The sequence below is a fragment of the Centruroides sculpturatus genome, unplaced genomic scaffold (assembly GCF_000671375.1).
Source record: "Centruroides sculpturatus isolate CEXI.00-Female unplaced genomic scaffold, Cexi_2.0 scaffold1973, whole genome shotgun sequence".
NCBI lineage: Eukaryota > Metazoa > Arthropoda > Arachnida > Scorpiones > Buthidae > Centruroides > Centruroides sculpturatus.
Genome location: NW_019386148.1, coordinates 49,418 through 66,626, shown reverse-complemented (window position 1 = coordinate 66,626; position 17,209 = coordinate 49,418). Strand labels below are relative to the sequence as shown.

Genomic DNA, 17,209 nt, shown 5'->3' with positions numbered 1-17,209 from the left:
CTTGGAATATGAATTTTTCATCCAAATCCGAAGGCGTTTCTAGAAATTTGATTACACGAATAATCAAAAACAAGAGAAGAGCTCGATCGACGAAAATTAAAGCTTTCAGAGAAGCAAAAGATAAATTTTCTATCAATTAGGAACGTCGACTGATTTATTACTTACAAATTATCGATTGTTCGCATCATCCTCTCGGGAGGTCTTCGGTTACGTCCATTTAATTCTCTTCAATCGGCAGGTGGTGTCATTATTAGTTTCCGTCTGTCTGTTAATTCGTTCCGTTAAATAAGAACTACGTCAATTTATATCCGTTCAAATTGAAAATTCTTGCTCGAAAAATTAATTTTTCGAGCAAGAATTTTCAATTTGAACGGATATAAATTGACGTAGTTCTTATTTAACGGAACGAATTAACAGACAGACGGAAACTAATAATGACACCACCTGCCGATTGAAGAGAATTAAATGGACGTAACCGAAGACCTCCCGAGAGGATGATGCGAACAATCGATAATTTGTAAGTAATAAATCAGTCGACGTTCCTAATTGATAGAAAATTTATCTTTTGCTTCTCTGAAAGCTTTAATTTTCGTCGATCGAGCTCTTCTCTTGTTTTTGATTATTCGTGTAATCAAATTTCTAGAAACGCCTTCGGATTTGGATGAAAAATTCATATTCCAAGTCAGCATCCATCGATTCTTCGGATCAGCATTTCTGAAATACGTATTTGATGCTCTGTGGAGGATGACGGAAATCCAAAATGAACGGAGCTATTAAATATCGTTTGAGAGAATGGCCGATGTTAAGTAGAGATGCTCACGTCTCCTACCACAATACATCTACAAAACCGAAGAAAAACAACATTTCTTCCGGTGTTCTTCGAATACAAATATTTTTATATTCTGTCAGTATCATTGTATAGGGTAATGCATTTTAAGTAGCTTGTCTTCCGGTAGCGAATAAATTACAATAAAAAATACATTCAATATATTAAAATTACATATAAAACGAGTGATAGCTTAATATTCGATTTGATCATAATAATAGTTTAAATAAACTTCGATGGATCATAATTGGGTCAGCGACCTTACTATGTTTTATCTTTCTCGAAAATAAATATTTTATTATTCGGATAGAAAGAACATTAATAATAACAATTTAAAAGACAAAGAAGAAATGTAAAGAAATATATTTGAAGAAAAGAATGTAATAATGAAAGAAAATAGAAATGAAAAAGAAACATTTCTTAATATCTTTTATATGAAATAGTTTTATCTCTGTCTTCTCATGGATAATGTTTTCTAATTAGAAAACAATCTTGTAAATAAAAGTGAATTCAATTCGTATTAAAAAACATTTATTTAATTGTATAACTCCGAACACTTAAATGGTATATAAAAGTTAACGAAGACATATAAAAACATTTATGATGTCAGTGAACTTTAAATCATTTATTAAAATTTACTTTAACGATAACGATAACAAGTTTAGTAGAATTTTAACCGATAAAATAAACTGTAATTAGTTTTGTTTTTAAAATTAAAAATAATATTTGAAAATAATTTAATTTTGAATACAATTGAAATTATTTATAGAAATTGTAAAATTTAATTATGCAAATTTTAGTACAAAAACAGTAAATAAATTTAACAGAACCGAATCCAAACTTTAAAACATAACAACAAAACAAAATTTAACACCAATTTGAAAGTGTGTAATTATATTTCTCTTTCGCCAGGACCGGCTGACCACGTAGAGTTTTCCTGGTTTTCTCTACGTCTATAATGACTGAATAAAGGACAATTACCCTTAAAAAATTTTCCGGAAGGCATTCCCCGCGTATGGTCAAGCAGTAATCTTCGGCCGGCAAAAACAGATCGTACGATCGCAGCATCAAAGGGAACAGCGCTTGAAACTAAAAGCCTCCATATTAACCTAGACAACGAGGAATAGAACTACTTGTCACGTGAATGCTCACAGATGGATTCCCGTCACTGATGGAAATGGACTTAATTGGATCAACTAACTAACGGGTGGAGCGGAGTCCGAAGAGAATTCGGAGCTCTTTGCCTCTAATCTGTAATCCAGACAAATTTCTAAGAGTGGTGACGTGAATACTAGACGTAAATTCTGACTTTCGTAGATTCGGAGTCCACTGACGAAGAGTTCTGAGATCATTCGGTGACTAGTCCACCCGACAACCAACAAAGAAACTAAAGAACCGTAGTACTTCAGGTCGCGCCATGGCCCTGAAGTATTGTATAGGCGGTTCCTCAGGTCCACCAGTAATTGAAAGCGTGTAGCGAACGTTTGACTCTTCGGGTACTGAACCTCCACAATGAATGTCCTGAAATCTGATTTGGAGACATTCACTGGACAGCAAGGTCACCGGATTTGGCTACCGTAAATCTTTTTGTGGTCAGGTGTACGCTGACGAGTAGTCATCAGAAATCACGTAACAGTGCACAAAGACTAAACTTGGTGAGAATACAGTAGCTGTCAGTGTCCAAACTTTCGGGTTGAGGATATCACTAGCGATGTCATGATCAGTCACGTAACTAGCAGAACTCTACAAGCCAAGGTAAGTGTACTATAACTTGATGTGACATCATAGTCCAAACTTTTCGCCCGAATATCCCGCAAGGATCGCGTACAGATGTCCTTTGGATTTGATTTGTCCTCTGTGGGGAATCTATGGGCGTGTCATTCAGAGCTAGAATTTTCCCTTAGACTACATTTCTTTTATAGACTTGAATAAATATAGCTTAAAATTGACCTTATTGACTCACATAGACAGGCAACAGGATCGTCTTGCAATCAAATATAAAACTGGCGCCAGACTCCACTTTTCATGTTGTTAACCAAGATAATTCACAAGAATAAAGTAAAATGTTACAAAATTCGTCGCAACATTAAGTATACTTTATACGTATTGTAATTATATTGTTCGTTTAAATATTAGAAGAATGAAATCAAATATGAAACAAATTTAACGATATTTTAAAATCATTTATTAATATTCTTACTTAGTTGACATGAAATGGTACAGGATGGCGAAGCAAAGAAATATGACTCTTCAAACATCGACAATTATGACATTTCTGTATTTTTCGTCACCGAAAATTATATATTCTCTTAGACATGTCAGTACTTTGTTCGACGATCGATAAATATCTTTAGGTCTATACGAATGAATTAAAGTAGAGGTGGACAATCCAGCTCCGCTTCTGGAACTGGAACTATTGGAACTGATTCGAGTGTTGAACTGTTACGAAGTAGTTTCATCGGAACAGTTGGACTAGGCTGTTTCTATGAACAATTAGGCAATACAGTTCCTCGGAATCATTACGTTACGTCGAAATTACTTAATCTGTTGAACTAGACAGTCCTTTGTCGGTTTTATATAGGATATAAAAAATGTTTGTCTCATTCTTTGTTTTCTGGTCGATCTGCTCCAAATAATTCTTGTTTAACTCGGAATCTGAGGAAATTATAGACTATCAAGAAACCTGAACAGGTAACTTCCCCTAATTTCATTCCTCTTTATTAACTCTTAAACCCTATGTCCGATCTGCACCAAATTTATCATGCTTAATCTTTGGGACTTTGGAAAAAATATAGAATATTATGAAATCCGCACAGCCTACTCTTTCCCTGTTTTGGTCTCCTCGACACTTCGCGATAAACATAACAATTGTAAGATAATAGTTCCGAGTCCTGAACGGTTCCGACTGGAACTATCTACCTCTAGTTTAAAACACTAAACGTCATAGTACTGGAATATGTAGATATGAGCAATAGGTATGAGAATTCTGCAATAATACATCACGAGCAACAAATAAACATAAAATTTTACGTCAGAATTGGTAAGAGATTTACCTAAACATTTATTCCGCTTAACACCTTATTCATAACCAGAAATTAAGAGTACAGGTTAGAAAGTAATCAATAAGAGTATCATGTATTTAAAGTGAATGGTAATTTCTTAACTTCTAACCTTAACTCTTTAGTTGTAAATACAGACATTAAAGAGCGTATGGTAATTAGACTATGTAGCGTATAGAATTATACGGATGAAGTGGATAATTTTCATCCAGATAGTCCAATTAGCAAGAAAAGAAGAAATAATTTTCCGAGTTCGCGAAAAGATCAAGACAATCAATAAACAATCTGGTTTGACATTTTGACAATTCTGCATAATTCTGTAACGTCGATAACTTGAAATATGTCACGATAACTTGAAATATGTCACGATAACTTGAAATATGTCTCCTGTTCTCACATTATTTCCGGGGAACGTAACAGATTAGCAACGTGAAAACATGTAGACCTGTATATTGGTGAGGACTGGTCAACATGGTTAATAAAAATTCATATATGCTAAATACTGGCAAAATCAAATTTAAATTTATATATAACACCTGCTTGTGTATTGTTTAGATGTTATATTTTAATCCAAACAAAAAAAAATTAACTTTTATCTTCGTGGTCAGTAACACATTTTATTCTTTAAGTTTAATGTGGATTTTTCTGAAAAGTTTTTCAAAATACCAGAAAGTTATATACTTATTGTTTTGTTTTTAATTTTCTATATTAATATTAAATATTCTTTCGAGGTATTTTTTCAATAATTTGTAAGAATAGCCATTCAAAAACATTGTCTTCTATTTCTTTTTTGTTGAATCTGTTTTTTATTTATAATTTTTAATATATCTCTACGGAAAGTATTGTACTTAATGTAGAAATTTTTGAGTCCCTTTATTGTTTTATAAAAAACTGAAGAAAACATCATTTTCAGTCTAATTTTTCTTTACTTTAAAGTCGTTCGTTAAAATCGAAATTTAAAGTACAATCAACAAATGATAAATTGAAATCTAAATTTTATCGATTTTATGGATCAATAGAAGTCAGACAATTATAAATAAATGTAAAATCAGGACAAATGTTAAATTGAGAAAAGTTTCAACTGAAAAAAAATTCTACTGAAATTAATATTTCAAAAATTAATTTAAAAATACAGTGTCATCATAATTTAAGTTTCACTTTGAACCCTCTATAAAATGAAAACTACTGGACCGAATGTTTCCAAACCTGGAAATAATACAAAGGAAGTCATGGGATTTCATAACCTGGAAAAATATAATTAGTTCCAAAAAAGTCACCACCAGGAGGAAATTGGCGTTTTATGAACACAGTAGGATTTATTCGTATTGCGCATCATATGGTTTTACCGTTATCAAGTTATCCGTTTCGGCAGCGCATTCAGTTGTTGCGAGTCAACGATGCCTTTATCTTTGAAAGAATATGCTGTACTCGTGAAATGCATTAATGTTGTACATAATGCTGTACTCGTGAAATGCATTATTATCAATCAACAGCGTGCATTGAAACAATATCGAACGTTAAGAGGATTCCAGGATGAAGAAATTTAAACGCACGGGTGTGTTATTCATCGTACCTGGACGGGAAGGAAGTCTGTTCTTGTAGAAACTTACATTGACAGTGGAGAAAGCAACCATGAAAAGCGCACACGGGACCTGCTGCATACGTATGTTTCACGGCATATGGAATTACCATTTAGCACTATGCATAAAATCTTTCGAAAAATGCTGCATTGGTATCTTTACAAAATCAGATGTGTTCAGCAATTTCAACCTACGAAAGAGATGTATTTCATTATAGTTCCTTGCACGAATGCTTGCCAATGGAATACCTTGTGGACGGATGTGGTTTATTTTTATCTAAATGAGACCATCACAGTGGCGTGTCGTGACATTTGATGATAGGGAAACTGTTTCTGTAAGAAGCCGACTTCCAGGGGCAATTTGTCGGTGATGGTCTAGGGTCCATTCGTATTAGTTTGTTCGATAACCCAGTAAAAACTGTAGACTTCTCTAAATGTATTTTTAATTAAGAGATTATCTAACGCACTTAATAAATAAGCAAGTTCAATATAATTACCTTTGTTATATTAGATTCAATAGATTCCCTACGCTCTTTAAATTCCAATTCTTGCTTCGATAACATCTACTAATTTAAATAGGCCTATAATATATCTATTAGCCGCAACTTTGTTATAATTTTCAATATTTATTTTATATTGTTTACTAATGTTAAATTCTATTCTGATTTCCAAATTGCTTCAATTTTACGAAAGAATCGATGGAGATTTACGATTTTCGTGTCTTTTGCCAGCTTTACTCAAATTATTTAATCATCGAAGCCATTCTTATTCCACACACTAATTTCATTTGAAAGTAATAGGCAAGGCCAACAAAACAATCTTTGCATTTCTATACATTCACGAAGCCATTTTACGTCTTCATAAATTATATCGTGAAAATGTCGAACAAATTTTTTGTCGACGTATTTATATTTAATTTAGGCATCGGTCTTTCTCTTTTAATAGTGTTTTCTTTTTCATTATATAGTCTCGAGCCAACACTTTTTTGAAATAAATTTTCAATATCGCAAATACATTCTAAATCGCTAGCCACGATATAACGGCTAAAATTAAAAATAAAATTATAAAAACTTAGGCCTACTCGTTAAAATAAAATGTGTGATGGATATACAATTATAGGGGAAGGTGGTGCAAGATGGGGCCATGGGGTAAGACGGGGACGTCTGTTTATTCGTGGTTAACGCGCTTTCGTCTAGCCGTTATTTGAGGAACTAAATGTCAACCTTAAAAAAGATCGCGGGACGACAGAACGTCCGAATCGCGCTCTTTGTTTGGAAGTAAGACAGTTTTCCACGTTTCGGCAATACTTCATGTAATTTTACGCCCGCTCTACAAAGTTTCTACAAAGTAAACATCATTGAGAACTTTTACATTACCTTTTAGACGAAGATATTACGGTATTCGAAGTAACCTCTAAGACTGAAATTGTTTAGTTTTGAAATAAAGTTGACCCGTGCTTGCAGTCAGTATGAAAAGTGCACGTTGGGACAAGATGGGTACCCCATCTGGCTCAAGGTTGGCCACGAATTCTGCCGCTGGTTAGAGGCACTGTAATATAGTGCAGCGAACTAGTTTTAAATTCGTTGTCATTGATAATTCTATATCATTTTTTCGAATATATAAAATAATAAGTTTAAAAATGATCTTTTTATAGAAAATGAAATATTCCACTTTTAAATCATATCTAACTGTAATAAATTTATACAGTATATACTGTATTACGTTATTATTTGTTTTTACGTTTTATTTTATTTGTGAAAATATTTTAAAATTTAAATACTATCTTAACAAGAAATAAAATGTGAGATAACAATCGAAATAAAAATTTTTTCCCACGAAAAAATATCGTCTGCTTACAAAATAACGAAACTGAGCATGCGCGAAGTGACAGCATCGTCTGGTAAAGCAAATACAGTACGAGTAAGTTCAAACTTTTATATTTATTTATTCGGAAAATAATAATAAATGTAGCCGCTGTGATAAATGGGCACATTGTTCATGTGCCAATATTGAAGAAAACGACAGTTTAACCATTTTAATTTGTTNCAGTGGCGGCCTTAGGGGGTGGCGAGCAGGGCAATCGCCCGGGGCCTCGCTCTTGGAGGGGCCTCGCGCAACAACCAAGTAGAAAAAAGTTGATATTTAAAACTTTTTATTTTATCCTTGGCTATTAGTTATAACAATAAAATAAATTTAATTTATAGTACAGTATATATTAATATTAATAAGTGCCTACTATTTCAATTTACATACTTTGCACAAAGGACAAGGGCCTCGCAAAGATCTGCCGCCCAGGGCCTCGCAAAGGTCTGCCGCCCAGAGCCTCGCAATGGATAAGGCCGCCGCTGACTAGTATATCTCAAAGGATGCGACAGGGTTGTTGTAGATTTGAAACGTTTCTCACCATAGCTGTAAAAATGCAAATTTGTTAAACTTAAAAGTCATTTGTTTTCTAACTAATTCGTTTTAAGACCAGGTGTCCACGGAAATTTCCAAAATTTACAACTTTTCGGTCACTCTCGTCGAACTGGGAAAATTTCTGTCTTTATTACGTCTAATATTATGAAAAAATCAGTTCCCACTGTACTCGGCTAGAGATTGGTTCGGTTAAGGTTTTGTTTAAATAAAATTCTTAAGTAGAAATAAGTTGAAACCAGTTACTTTGTACTTGAATATTTGTAATCTTGGGAAAAAAGTGGAAAGACAAATTTTTATGACAACGGATACATAAATCGTAATATCACTGGTTTAGCATTGAAATCCATAAGTAATATAAGATGGGAGAGCGGAATAAAAATATCAAATATTTTAATGGAATTTTTTAAACTCCTGTCAACTATACAGAACTATTATAAAAACGTATCAGTAGATTCTTATCGGTTGGGTTAAGTTATAAATCTACTAATGATTCACATAATCGGGCGAGGGCGGCCAAATATCTAGCGGGCAGGCGGCTAACAGCCCAGAACCGGTCTTGGATAGAATTGGATGGTTTATAATCTTGGACCTTGGTGTGTGTAGCTTCCACCAGCTAAACCGGGTAAGGTTGGTGCTTTGTAAAGCGCATGCGCGAATGAGTATAATCTGGCTGTTGTAAGCTGGCAATATAGCGCTTCCATTCAGTCACTAATATTTGAATATACAATAGCAATCTTATCGTTTTTTTCACGTGTAGTATAGAAATTTGTAATAAGATACATAATGCGGTTATAATAAAATATTAATTTTAATTATATGAAAATAATCGCACAATATGTACTTATTTTTTAGAAAATACAAGGGAAGCGGCGCTTTCACCGCTTCCAATGATGGCACGCCACTGGACCATTAACAAACATAACTGCAGGATTTGGGCACAAGGAAAGCCTACCATTATTCATTAAATCCCACTGCATTTTCCTAAAGTCAGTCTGGTGTATTTACTGCCAGTGTCATAATTGGACCATTTTTCTTTGAAGAGCAATCTATGGCAGAACCTATCACATGTTTCATAACTGCCGCTCGCTATGAATCAATGTTAAGACGTTTGCATGGTATCTGATCTTCAACAACATGACATTTTGGAAAGCACGATTTTCATGCCAAACGGAGCTCCACTTCATATCGGTACCCGTGTGAAACAGATACTTAGGCAACATTTTACGGACGATAAGGTGATTGGTCGATATTTTCCCGTTTTGTGGCCTACTCGGTTACCAGATCTCAACTCATGTGACTTTTGGCTATGGGGTTATCTCAAAAGCACCGTTTATCGCAACAATATCAGATATTTCTCGGGGCTGAAAGATGCAATTCGCCGTCATATTCATAACATTCCGGCTGATATGCTTCGAGCTATTGTGGAGAGCGCGATATTACTGTTTAACCAGGTTGCAGGAAATGATGGAGAGTACATTGAACATGCTATGAGTAGTTAACACTAGAAAAAATTAGGATGTCTTCAATTATCTTCTCATGATTATATTCTGTTGTAAAAACATCAATTCCTATCTACCCGAGTAAGGAAATTGATCCATCCCGTACCATTCGAGTATCGCATTCTTATCAAGAACAAAGCGCGTCAACTAAGGGGTGCCTAGCGTGAATTTTTGGTCTGTTTGCCTCGAAATATGATTACAGTATTCATTTGTTTTTATTTTTGCTAGATGAATTTAAATTACACCGATTTGTTTTTCCTCTTTAAAGTAAATTTTTATTCTGTTCTGTTACATATACACATGACGTTTTTATCTATACTTTCTTGTATTAAAAATTTCGGATAATTTAGCAAGTAAAAATATAAAATTGTAACAGAATAAAGATTTTGAAAAATAATCTACAATTCTCTAAAATGTTTTAAAAAGTCGGTTGTATAATCAAAGATTAAAACTTTATATGAAGTGACAAATTGACAAAGCAGAATTATATACAAGTTGACAAACACTTAACACAAACATTTTAATTTTGATTCATAATAAAAACTTTAAAATATCAAATTAAAATAAAAATAATCTATTTTAAATTTTAAAAAAAGATTATTGTTTAAAATGATTAAAATTCACTGGAATCAACATTAAGAATTCGTCGAACGATATTCATTCGTATCGATTGGCTATAAAATTTAAATTTTCTCCTATAATTCCACGAAACTTCGATGTTTCTTTTAGTAGGAAGCGGGTAATTAACTTTGTTTTCATTATTTAGATTGTTTTTCTACGATAATTAACTAGGCTTACGTATGCATCGGTTTGGTTTTCTCATTTGCAAAAACAGGATTTCTTTCGACTTGTCTTTACTCGGAAAAGTAAATAATTTCCTTGCTGTTTATTTTAACATAAAGTCATAGTAAATAATTATACTATTAAATATATTATACTTCGATACTTCGAAGTAATTACGAAAGGTTATTCCAAACTATTGACTATTTTATAAACTGTCAAATGATGTTACCTGTAAAAACTTTTACAAAACTTTAATGTTTCTTTGTAAGTATTTTATTGAAAATACTGTGTACAATTTAAACTAATTAAACATTATTCATAATACATATTAAACTACATTATTGTTTCTAAATGTGATTTTATTTCACTTATGGGAACCCTCTAAAGACCTGAAATATAAAACAAATTTAATGATTTCTGTTATTTATATATCATTTATATGATGATGACATGACTAAGCATTCACCTGCTAGTATATACAGTATATACAGCTGAGTATTAAAATATAAATGGTAAATAATTATATGTATATATACATATGGTAAATAATTATATATATATATATATTTAATTTACAATAAATTATAGTAGAATCTCCGCTTTGGTAAAAGAGTAAACCAATGTGATTGTATGAAATGTCATATTTAAATGCTTGTCCTTATTACTTTTCTCCCAGACAACGCTGAGAATACCTGTAACTTGTATGTTAAAATTACATAACAAGCATAGAAATTTAATTAGTAATTAGACAAATTTCGTTTATTCTTAGTCACTATTTTCTCAATTATGCAAATAGAATTAATTATTACGCTAAGCTTAATTTAAGTTTACTGCTTTGTTATGTAAGTATAAGAAAACGTGAAGAGAGATTACATTAATATGTTGAAATATGAAAGGAAATTACGTATTTCTGTAAACAATAATTTAAAACATATTAAGGTTTTTTTAATATAAATATTTTTATTTAAATATAGAAAATATTTATTCTTCTAAAACATAATAATCTAATTTTAATTTCAAATAAACCAAATTCACTTAAATAAAAATGCAGTTTATTTGTATTGTATAGAAATTAAAATAGTATTAACACATATTTTATTACCTTCGAAAAACTCGACTTATTTATTCAAAAAAAAACATACAAATTTCGAACAGAATTTGCTCCACAAAATTTAAATTTTTTCCTTTATTTTTATATAAAATTCGGTGTTTTTTAAATTGCTTTTCTCTCCATATATATATATTTTTATGAGAATTGCGTATAATTATAATTTAAATATAACATACTAGAAAGTTTTACATTGAGAATAAACGTACAATAAATATAATATGTACGGTGTAGGAGGAGAATTCGGATTATAACACTAAAAATAATTTATAAAAGTTATTCTTAACTTAGTAGAAATGTGAATAAACAAACCAGTTATTTACGTTTCACCAAATTCTACAAAATTGACGATTGAAGTCACGTTTACAGATAAATAAATACAAGACTATATTTAAAACAAACTTTTTCGTCAATTATTTATTCTTCCAATTTATCATACGGTTTCGTCGACTAAATCGTTGCTTTTTTTATCATAAACATTTCTCTTTACTTTAAAAAAATAATAATTGAAAGCAAAATATAATGTATATTCACAGCTTATTATTATTATTATTATTATTATAACTTCAAAAGCTTATTCTTGATGAAAGAAAAAATGCGTTTAATCAGTTTTATTGATAGAGAAATTTTTAACAGATTGTTTTATAAAAATGAAGTAAAGCAACTTTTCAATATTATGTATTAGTTTTTATTTACTTCAACATTTACTTACGGTACTAAAAATAAATCTTATATCGCGTGGATGGAGTAAGTGGGTGTGAGTTGAACCCACAGGCTGGATTACATCAACTCTTACTTTCTACAATTCTTGTAATTTATTTTCTAATTCAAATTACTCTCGTATCGCTCGTTCTTGTGGTTACAACTAACTTAATATCGATCGGTGTTTAAACGTGCATTGGAGAGATTAAATGCAATATTATTACTAGTGATAAATAATTTTTATTTATATTTAGTGGTCAGTGGTACGGAGGTAATCGCAAAATATAATGTTAATGTTTAGATATATTTTTCGCCGATTTAGTATTTAATTTAAAATTCTGTTTAACTCTAGTAACTTTAATTTTTAACATTGTAGTAATTAATATTTTTAGCTTACTACAAAATGAAATTAACAATGATTTCCCAGGAGGTATTAGTCATTAATTTTTACGATAATAGAAGGAATAGTCGATTACGATGGTAATTTTTTTATTCTTTCTCGTATGGATACTGTATTTGCCTGATAAAAAAAAAAAACATTTGTTTCAATCGGTTTCAAGCCATTCATTTTTTTTAAACTAAGACAACACTAGAGAACTTTGAATTACGAAAGTAAGCGTAACACATACCCAATCAGAATCAATGCACGTGATCTATATCCTGCCAATCATACAAGTCTAACTTCGCACGACAGCAAACCGGAAAACCGCCATTATTTGTCGCCCGCTTTGAAGATTTAATCGATGATTTCGAGTACCTACAATACATTTATTAACAGTTTGTTGTAATTTGCATATATTTAGATAGTAGTTATATACAGTAGACCCCTATAAAACGGGTTCATATAATACGGATTCGTATAATACCGCGAAAAAATTGCGATCGTATTCGTATAAACACGCTAAAAGAGACTCGTATAATACGGTAAAACGTCATCTCCGACTCGTGTCGCGACAGGATTGGTCGAATTTAGACCAATAGCGGATATTGCACAAACCGTTGAGTTTAAACGAGCAGCGAACCTACCAAAAACCAGTTTTTATTTAACTGCCATAAAAATTATATTTATATTAATGATGTCTCCAAAGTTCAGCGAATTTTTCGCAGAAAAATAACTTATCAGAAAACACGCACCCGCCGTTCGATGCGCCGCTCTGCGACGAAAACAAGTTTAAGCAATGGCGTCGTCGAACGGTGAACACTCGGTAAGTAATCCTACAATTTTTCATTTATAGCATAGTTTATATGGATTATTCCCAAAAAATTATACGTGTTTTGGAAATGTTGAGTCGAATTAGTCTAGAATCGATTAATTTTATGGAAAAAAAACCTTTCAAACAGCCGTAGTCCCTATGCACACGTGCCGGACTGTGATTGGCTCATGTATTTAAGTGATCGTAAAACTTGGAATTCATATAAAACGGAACGTATCTACCCTATTATAGGGGGTCTACTGTATTTATTAAATATTTTCCTAATTATTAGTCTACATCTGTATGAGTCTTTCATATAGATGTAGACTAATAAATACGTTAAAGGAAAAACATGTAACGTTATGAGTGGATAAAATTTGTACTAATATAATAATACAGCAAATAGACGGGCCTCGGGTTCTTAAGCTTTTCATATTTCGATTTTCGTCTATCTAACTCATTTCTATAAATTAAGGAAGGACAGATGGACAGACGGATGACAATAGGAATCTATACGTCTGCAGTTTGAAAATTACAGCCCAATAACTATTTAAGTTATTTAGATATAACTATAATCATTAAATTAACAGTGTAAAAGGATGACGGCAAAGAGACTGAAAATGTATTATTTTTTAATTAAAATAAGTGATGTGTTTGAAACAGGGAAAAGGTAATAATTGTAACAATTTTTTGTCTTCAAAAGGTAGTTAATTAAATTTCATAGGAAAAAGTAATAAAAAGTCATCGGTAATCGCTGAAAACGTAAATTAAATTATATTATACTCTGATTAGAATAATTAACTCGAATATAAGATAATTTCATTCAACTAAAAAATAAATTTCGAAACAGTACTAACATAGAAGCGCATCTAATGGCAAGCTTATGTGGATGAGTGGGGGGAAAAAATCAAGTAACGAGTTGCTTAACTCCCCACCCCTCGACTTTTAATCACCAAAATTTCAAAATTTCAGAAATTTTCGACAAAAATCACAAATTTATTAAGCTTCAAAAAGGGTAAACAAAATCGTGCTTCCCACACACGCATACACATACAAACACACACTACCATCCATATTTACAGGAAAAAAACCGCGAAATTTTTTTTATTTTTCAAAGTTTAAAGGTCCTCTGAGTTCATAAATGTAAAAATCTGGGGGATGGGTTTGACCGACGCCATACTTTCCATCTGTTATATATAACAGCCGGGAAAGTAAAAGTATACTATAAGTGCTGATAACAATAATGTTGGTAAAGGAAGAAAATAGAAATTTAAACAATTGAAATATCATCTACGCGATCAATTTACAGTAAATAATTCACTATCATTCGTTTTCTTTTTGTTTTCTTCCGTTGCATTTTATCGTTGTTTTTATGATTTTTGGTTCGTTTCCCCCCTTTTTTGCGGTTTGTCTTTGTCTACGAATTTACTGCCATCATTTCTGATTAAAAATAATAATAATAACTTCAGTTATAAGCGGTATTAAAAACCATGTCAATAAAAGAATAGACATCTATTTAAACTTCTTTAAATTAATTAATTACAATAACTTTTCTATGGATGGTTTTTAATAAAAACCATAAAAAGAACACAGATCCTATTACTAAATAAAAAGAATAATGTTCGAAATGCTTTTGAATGGCTATCCTTACAAATTATTAATAAAATGCTACGAAAAAATATTAATATGAAAAATCAAAAAGAAAATAATAAGTATAAACTTTCTCGTATAATCGAAGATCAAACAATAGACAAGCTTATCTATGTAATATATATATTTAAATGTAAAAAACAGGATAGCTATTTATAATTTTATATATCGGTAATACTGGGGACTATTAAGACCGTTCTCCCTCTTCTCCCGTAACACCTCGTTTATTTTCTTAACAGCTTAGGAATGTTACTCATCTAACCCCACACATTCGGCCATCCCGACAGCTGACATCGTCCCCGATGTCTTCATTTGACCGGTTGAAAACTTCGTTAGATGAACAGGCCCACGCTTTCATTGTAGACGTCTTTATTGGACCTTCGTAATCACCTACCTTCTCGACTAAATATCTGACATTTCTTAAAACTTTTCTGCCTTTGTATTGCCCTAAGAACTTTGGATGAACTTTTAAGCTGGGCCGTATTGTGTTCTCCTTATCATTGACTAATTCGTGGGGCGTTTCCTTTTCTTGTTAAACGTTTTCCTGTTCTCCGCTTGCAGTTTCTTAATGTTCTCTTTTGCCATTGCTCTAATTTCATCCCATTTCATCCCATTCTTCCTCAAAGCACAGAATTTTTTCTTTCTCGAACTCTTCTCGTAGTTCAAGGTTCTCCTTCAAATGCATTTTGGTACCAAACGACAACTGGAAAGTAGACCGATCAATACTTCGGTTATACGAAGAATTGATGTATTTCATTGCCAGATCAACGTGTTTATACTATTCTTCGGGCTTTGGCGCAGACAGTTTAGTAAGCAACGAAATGATGACTTGATTCATTCTTTCCACCTGTCCATTGGCTCTTGGAACAACTGTATTAATTCGAAAATGCTCGATGTTTTCTTGTTCGCAATAATCTTTAAAGACACTGTCGATGCCGATCCACTGTCAGACACAATTCGCTTAGGATTACCAAATACAACCGCCTGTTTTTTCAATCGACTTATAACTTCCTCTGCTCCTGTTGATTTAGTGGGATAGAGCCACAGAAACTTGGTGAAGGCATCCGTAACTGCAAATATGTACTGATAACGCTTCTTAGTCGGTGTTAAATGATTCAGATGATCAATGCGATAGGTATCAAAAGGTCGATCACCTTTGTCAAGTTGATTCAAAAATCCTTCTGATTTTCCTCTTTTCCTTTCTGCTATGATACAATTTACGCAATTTCTTGCGATCTTTTCGATTTTACTCTTCATATTTTTAACCAATAGTCTCTTTTCAGTAGTGCTTCGGTTTTCTTAACAGCAAAGTGACTTTGCTTGTGAGCTTATTTGATAATATCGACTTGCATTTGTAAGGGAACCACTATTAACGACTCCCCATTCATTTCCTTGTACTGTACAGAATCCCGCTTATTACTTCATAACCATTTGTCTTTTCCATATCTATCTTATTAATTATCTCCATTAATTTACTATCTTCTTTTTGTGCATTTTTGAACCTAACTACTGTATGACACTATCTTCGTTTTCTTCGATCAACATTACATCAGCAGTAGGTAGGATAGCGACTTAGAGCGTCTACATGCCTCATTTTAGTTCCAAATCGGTGCTCAACAGTATCAAATAACAAAAAGGTTTAATTGGTTTAAAAAAACAAATGAAGAGATACAAAGAATAACCTATCATTATATCAAAGCATAACTACATACACTTCTAAACGCAGAGAGAGAGTTTACAATCAGTTAAAATAATAATACCTCAGTCTATGTGTAGAGCTTCTCTTCTTATAGGGAGCATGATTTAGTAAATGCGAGATGAATGCTGGAGAGTCAGAGTGAGATAATTTTTTCCTCTATTAGTATGACAGGTTCGAATTCCGGTCCACTGTCTGTTAATATAGCAAATCTCTTCTGTAGACTGCTTGTTATTATGGCAGGTTCGTATTATCGGTGACTGCCCCGAACTCGTGGACCTCTTTTTATCTTAACTTTCCTCCAATCAGAGTTTAGGGTTACATCATCTGTCGGGACATAAGGGTCATCTGACATAAGGGACAGATGTTCGTCAAATATGAGCGATAACAACTTTCTAAGGGAAATTCTATTTCCTTTGCCCACGAAAAACGATAACTTTTGTCTATTTTATGATTAAAATATTACATTGAAATTATTAATCAAGCGGGTAAATTTAAGACAGTACCAGCATGTGATAAATAAAACGAATAAATTTTCAAATAAATTGCTCTCTATTTTCGCATTCTCACAATACTAACTTTAGTCTTTGCGTCTGCAGAGGGTATTACTAAGTCATCGATATAAATTACAACTAGTGTTTCTCAAACGGGATCCCGGGATCCCGGTTGTTTTTTTAACCCGGGAAATCCCGCAAA

General features: G+C 32.3%; 1 protein-coding gene across 1 annotated transcript; it reads right to left on the bottom strand.

Moving 5' to 3' along the window:
• Positions 1–15,651: 15,651 nt before the first annotated feature.
• LOC111613807 lies at positions 15,652–16,074 on the bottom strand. Its single transcript, XM_023355154.1, has one exon. It carries the CDS (start codon positions 16,072–16,074, stop codon positions 15,652–15,654), a length of 423 nt encoding a protein of 140 aa, XP_023210922.1.
• Positions 16,075–17,209: the final 1,135 nt, after the last annotated feature.

What these genes read in the sequence shown, in the direction of transcription:
- LOC111613807 (XM_023355154.1), bottom strand. Translation starts at nt 16,074, where the DNA reads ATGAAGAGTAAAATCGAAAAGATCGCAAGAAATTGCGTAAATTGTATC.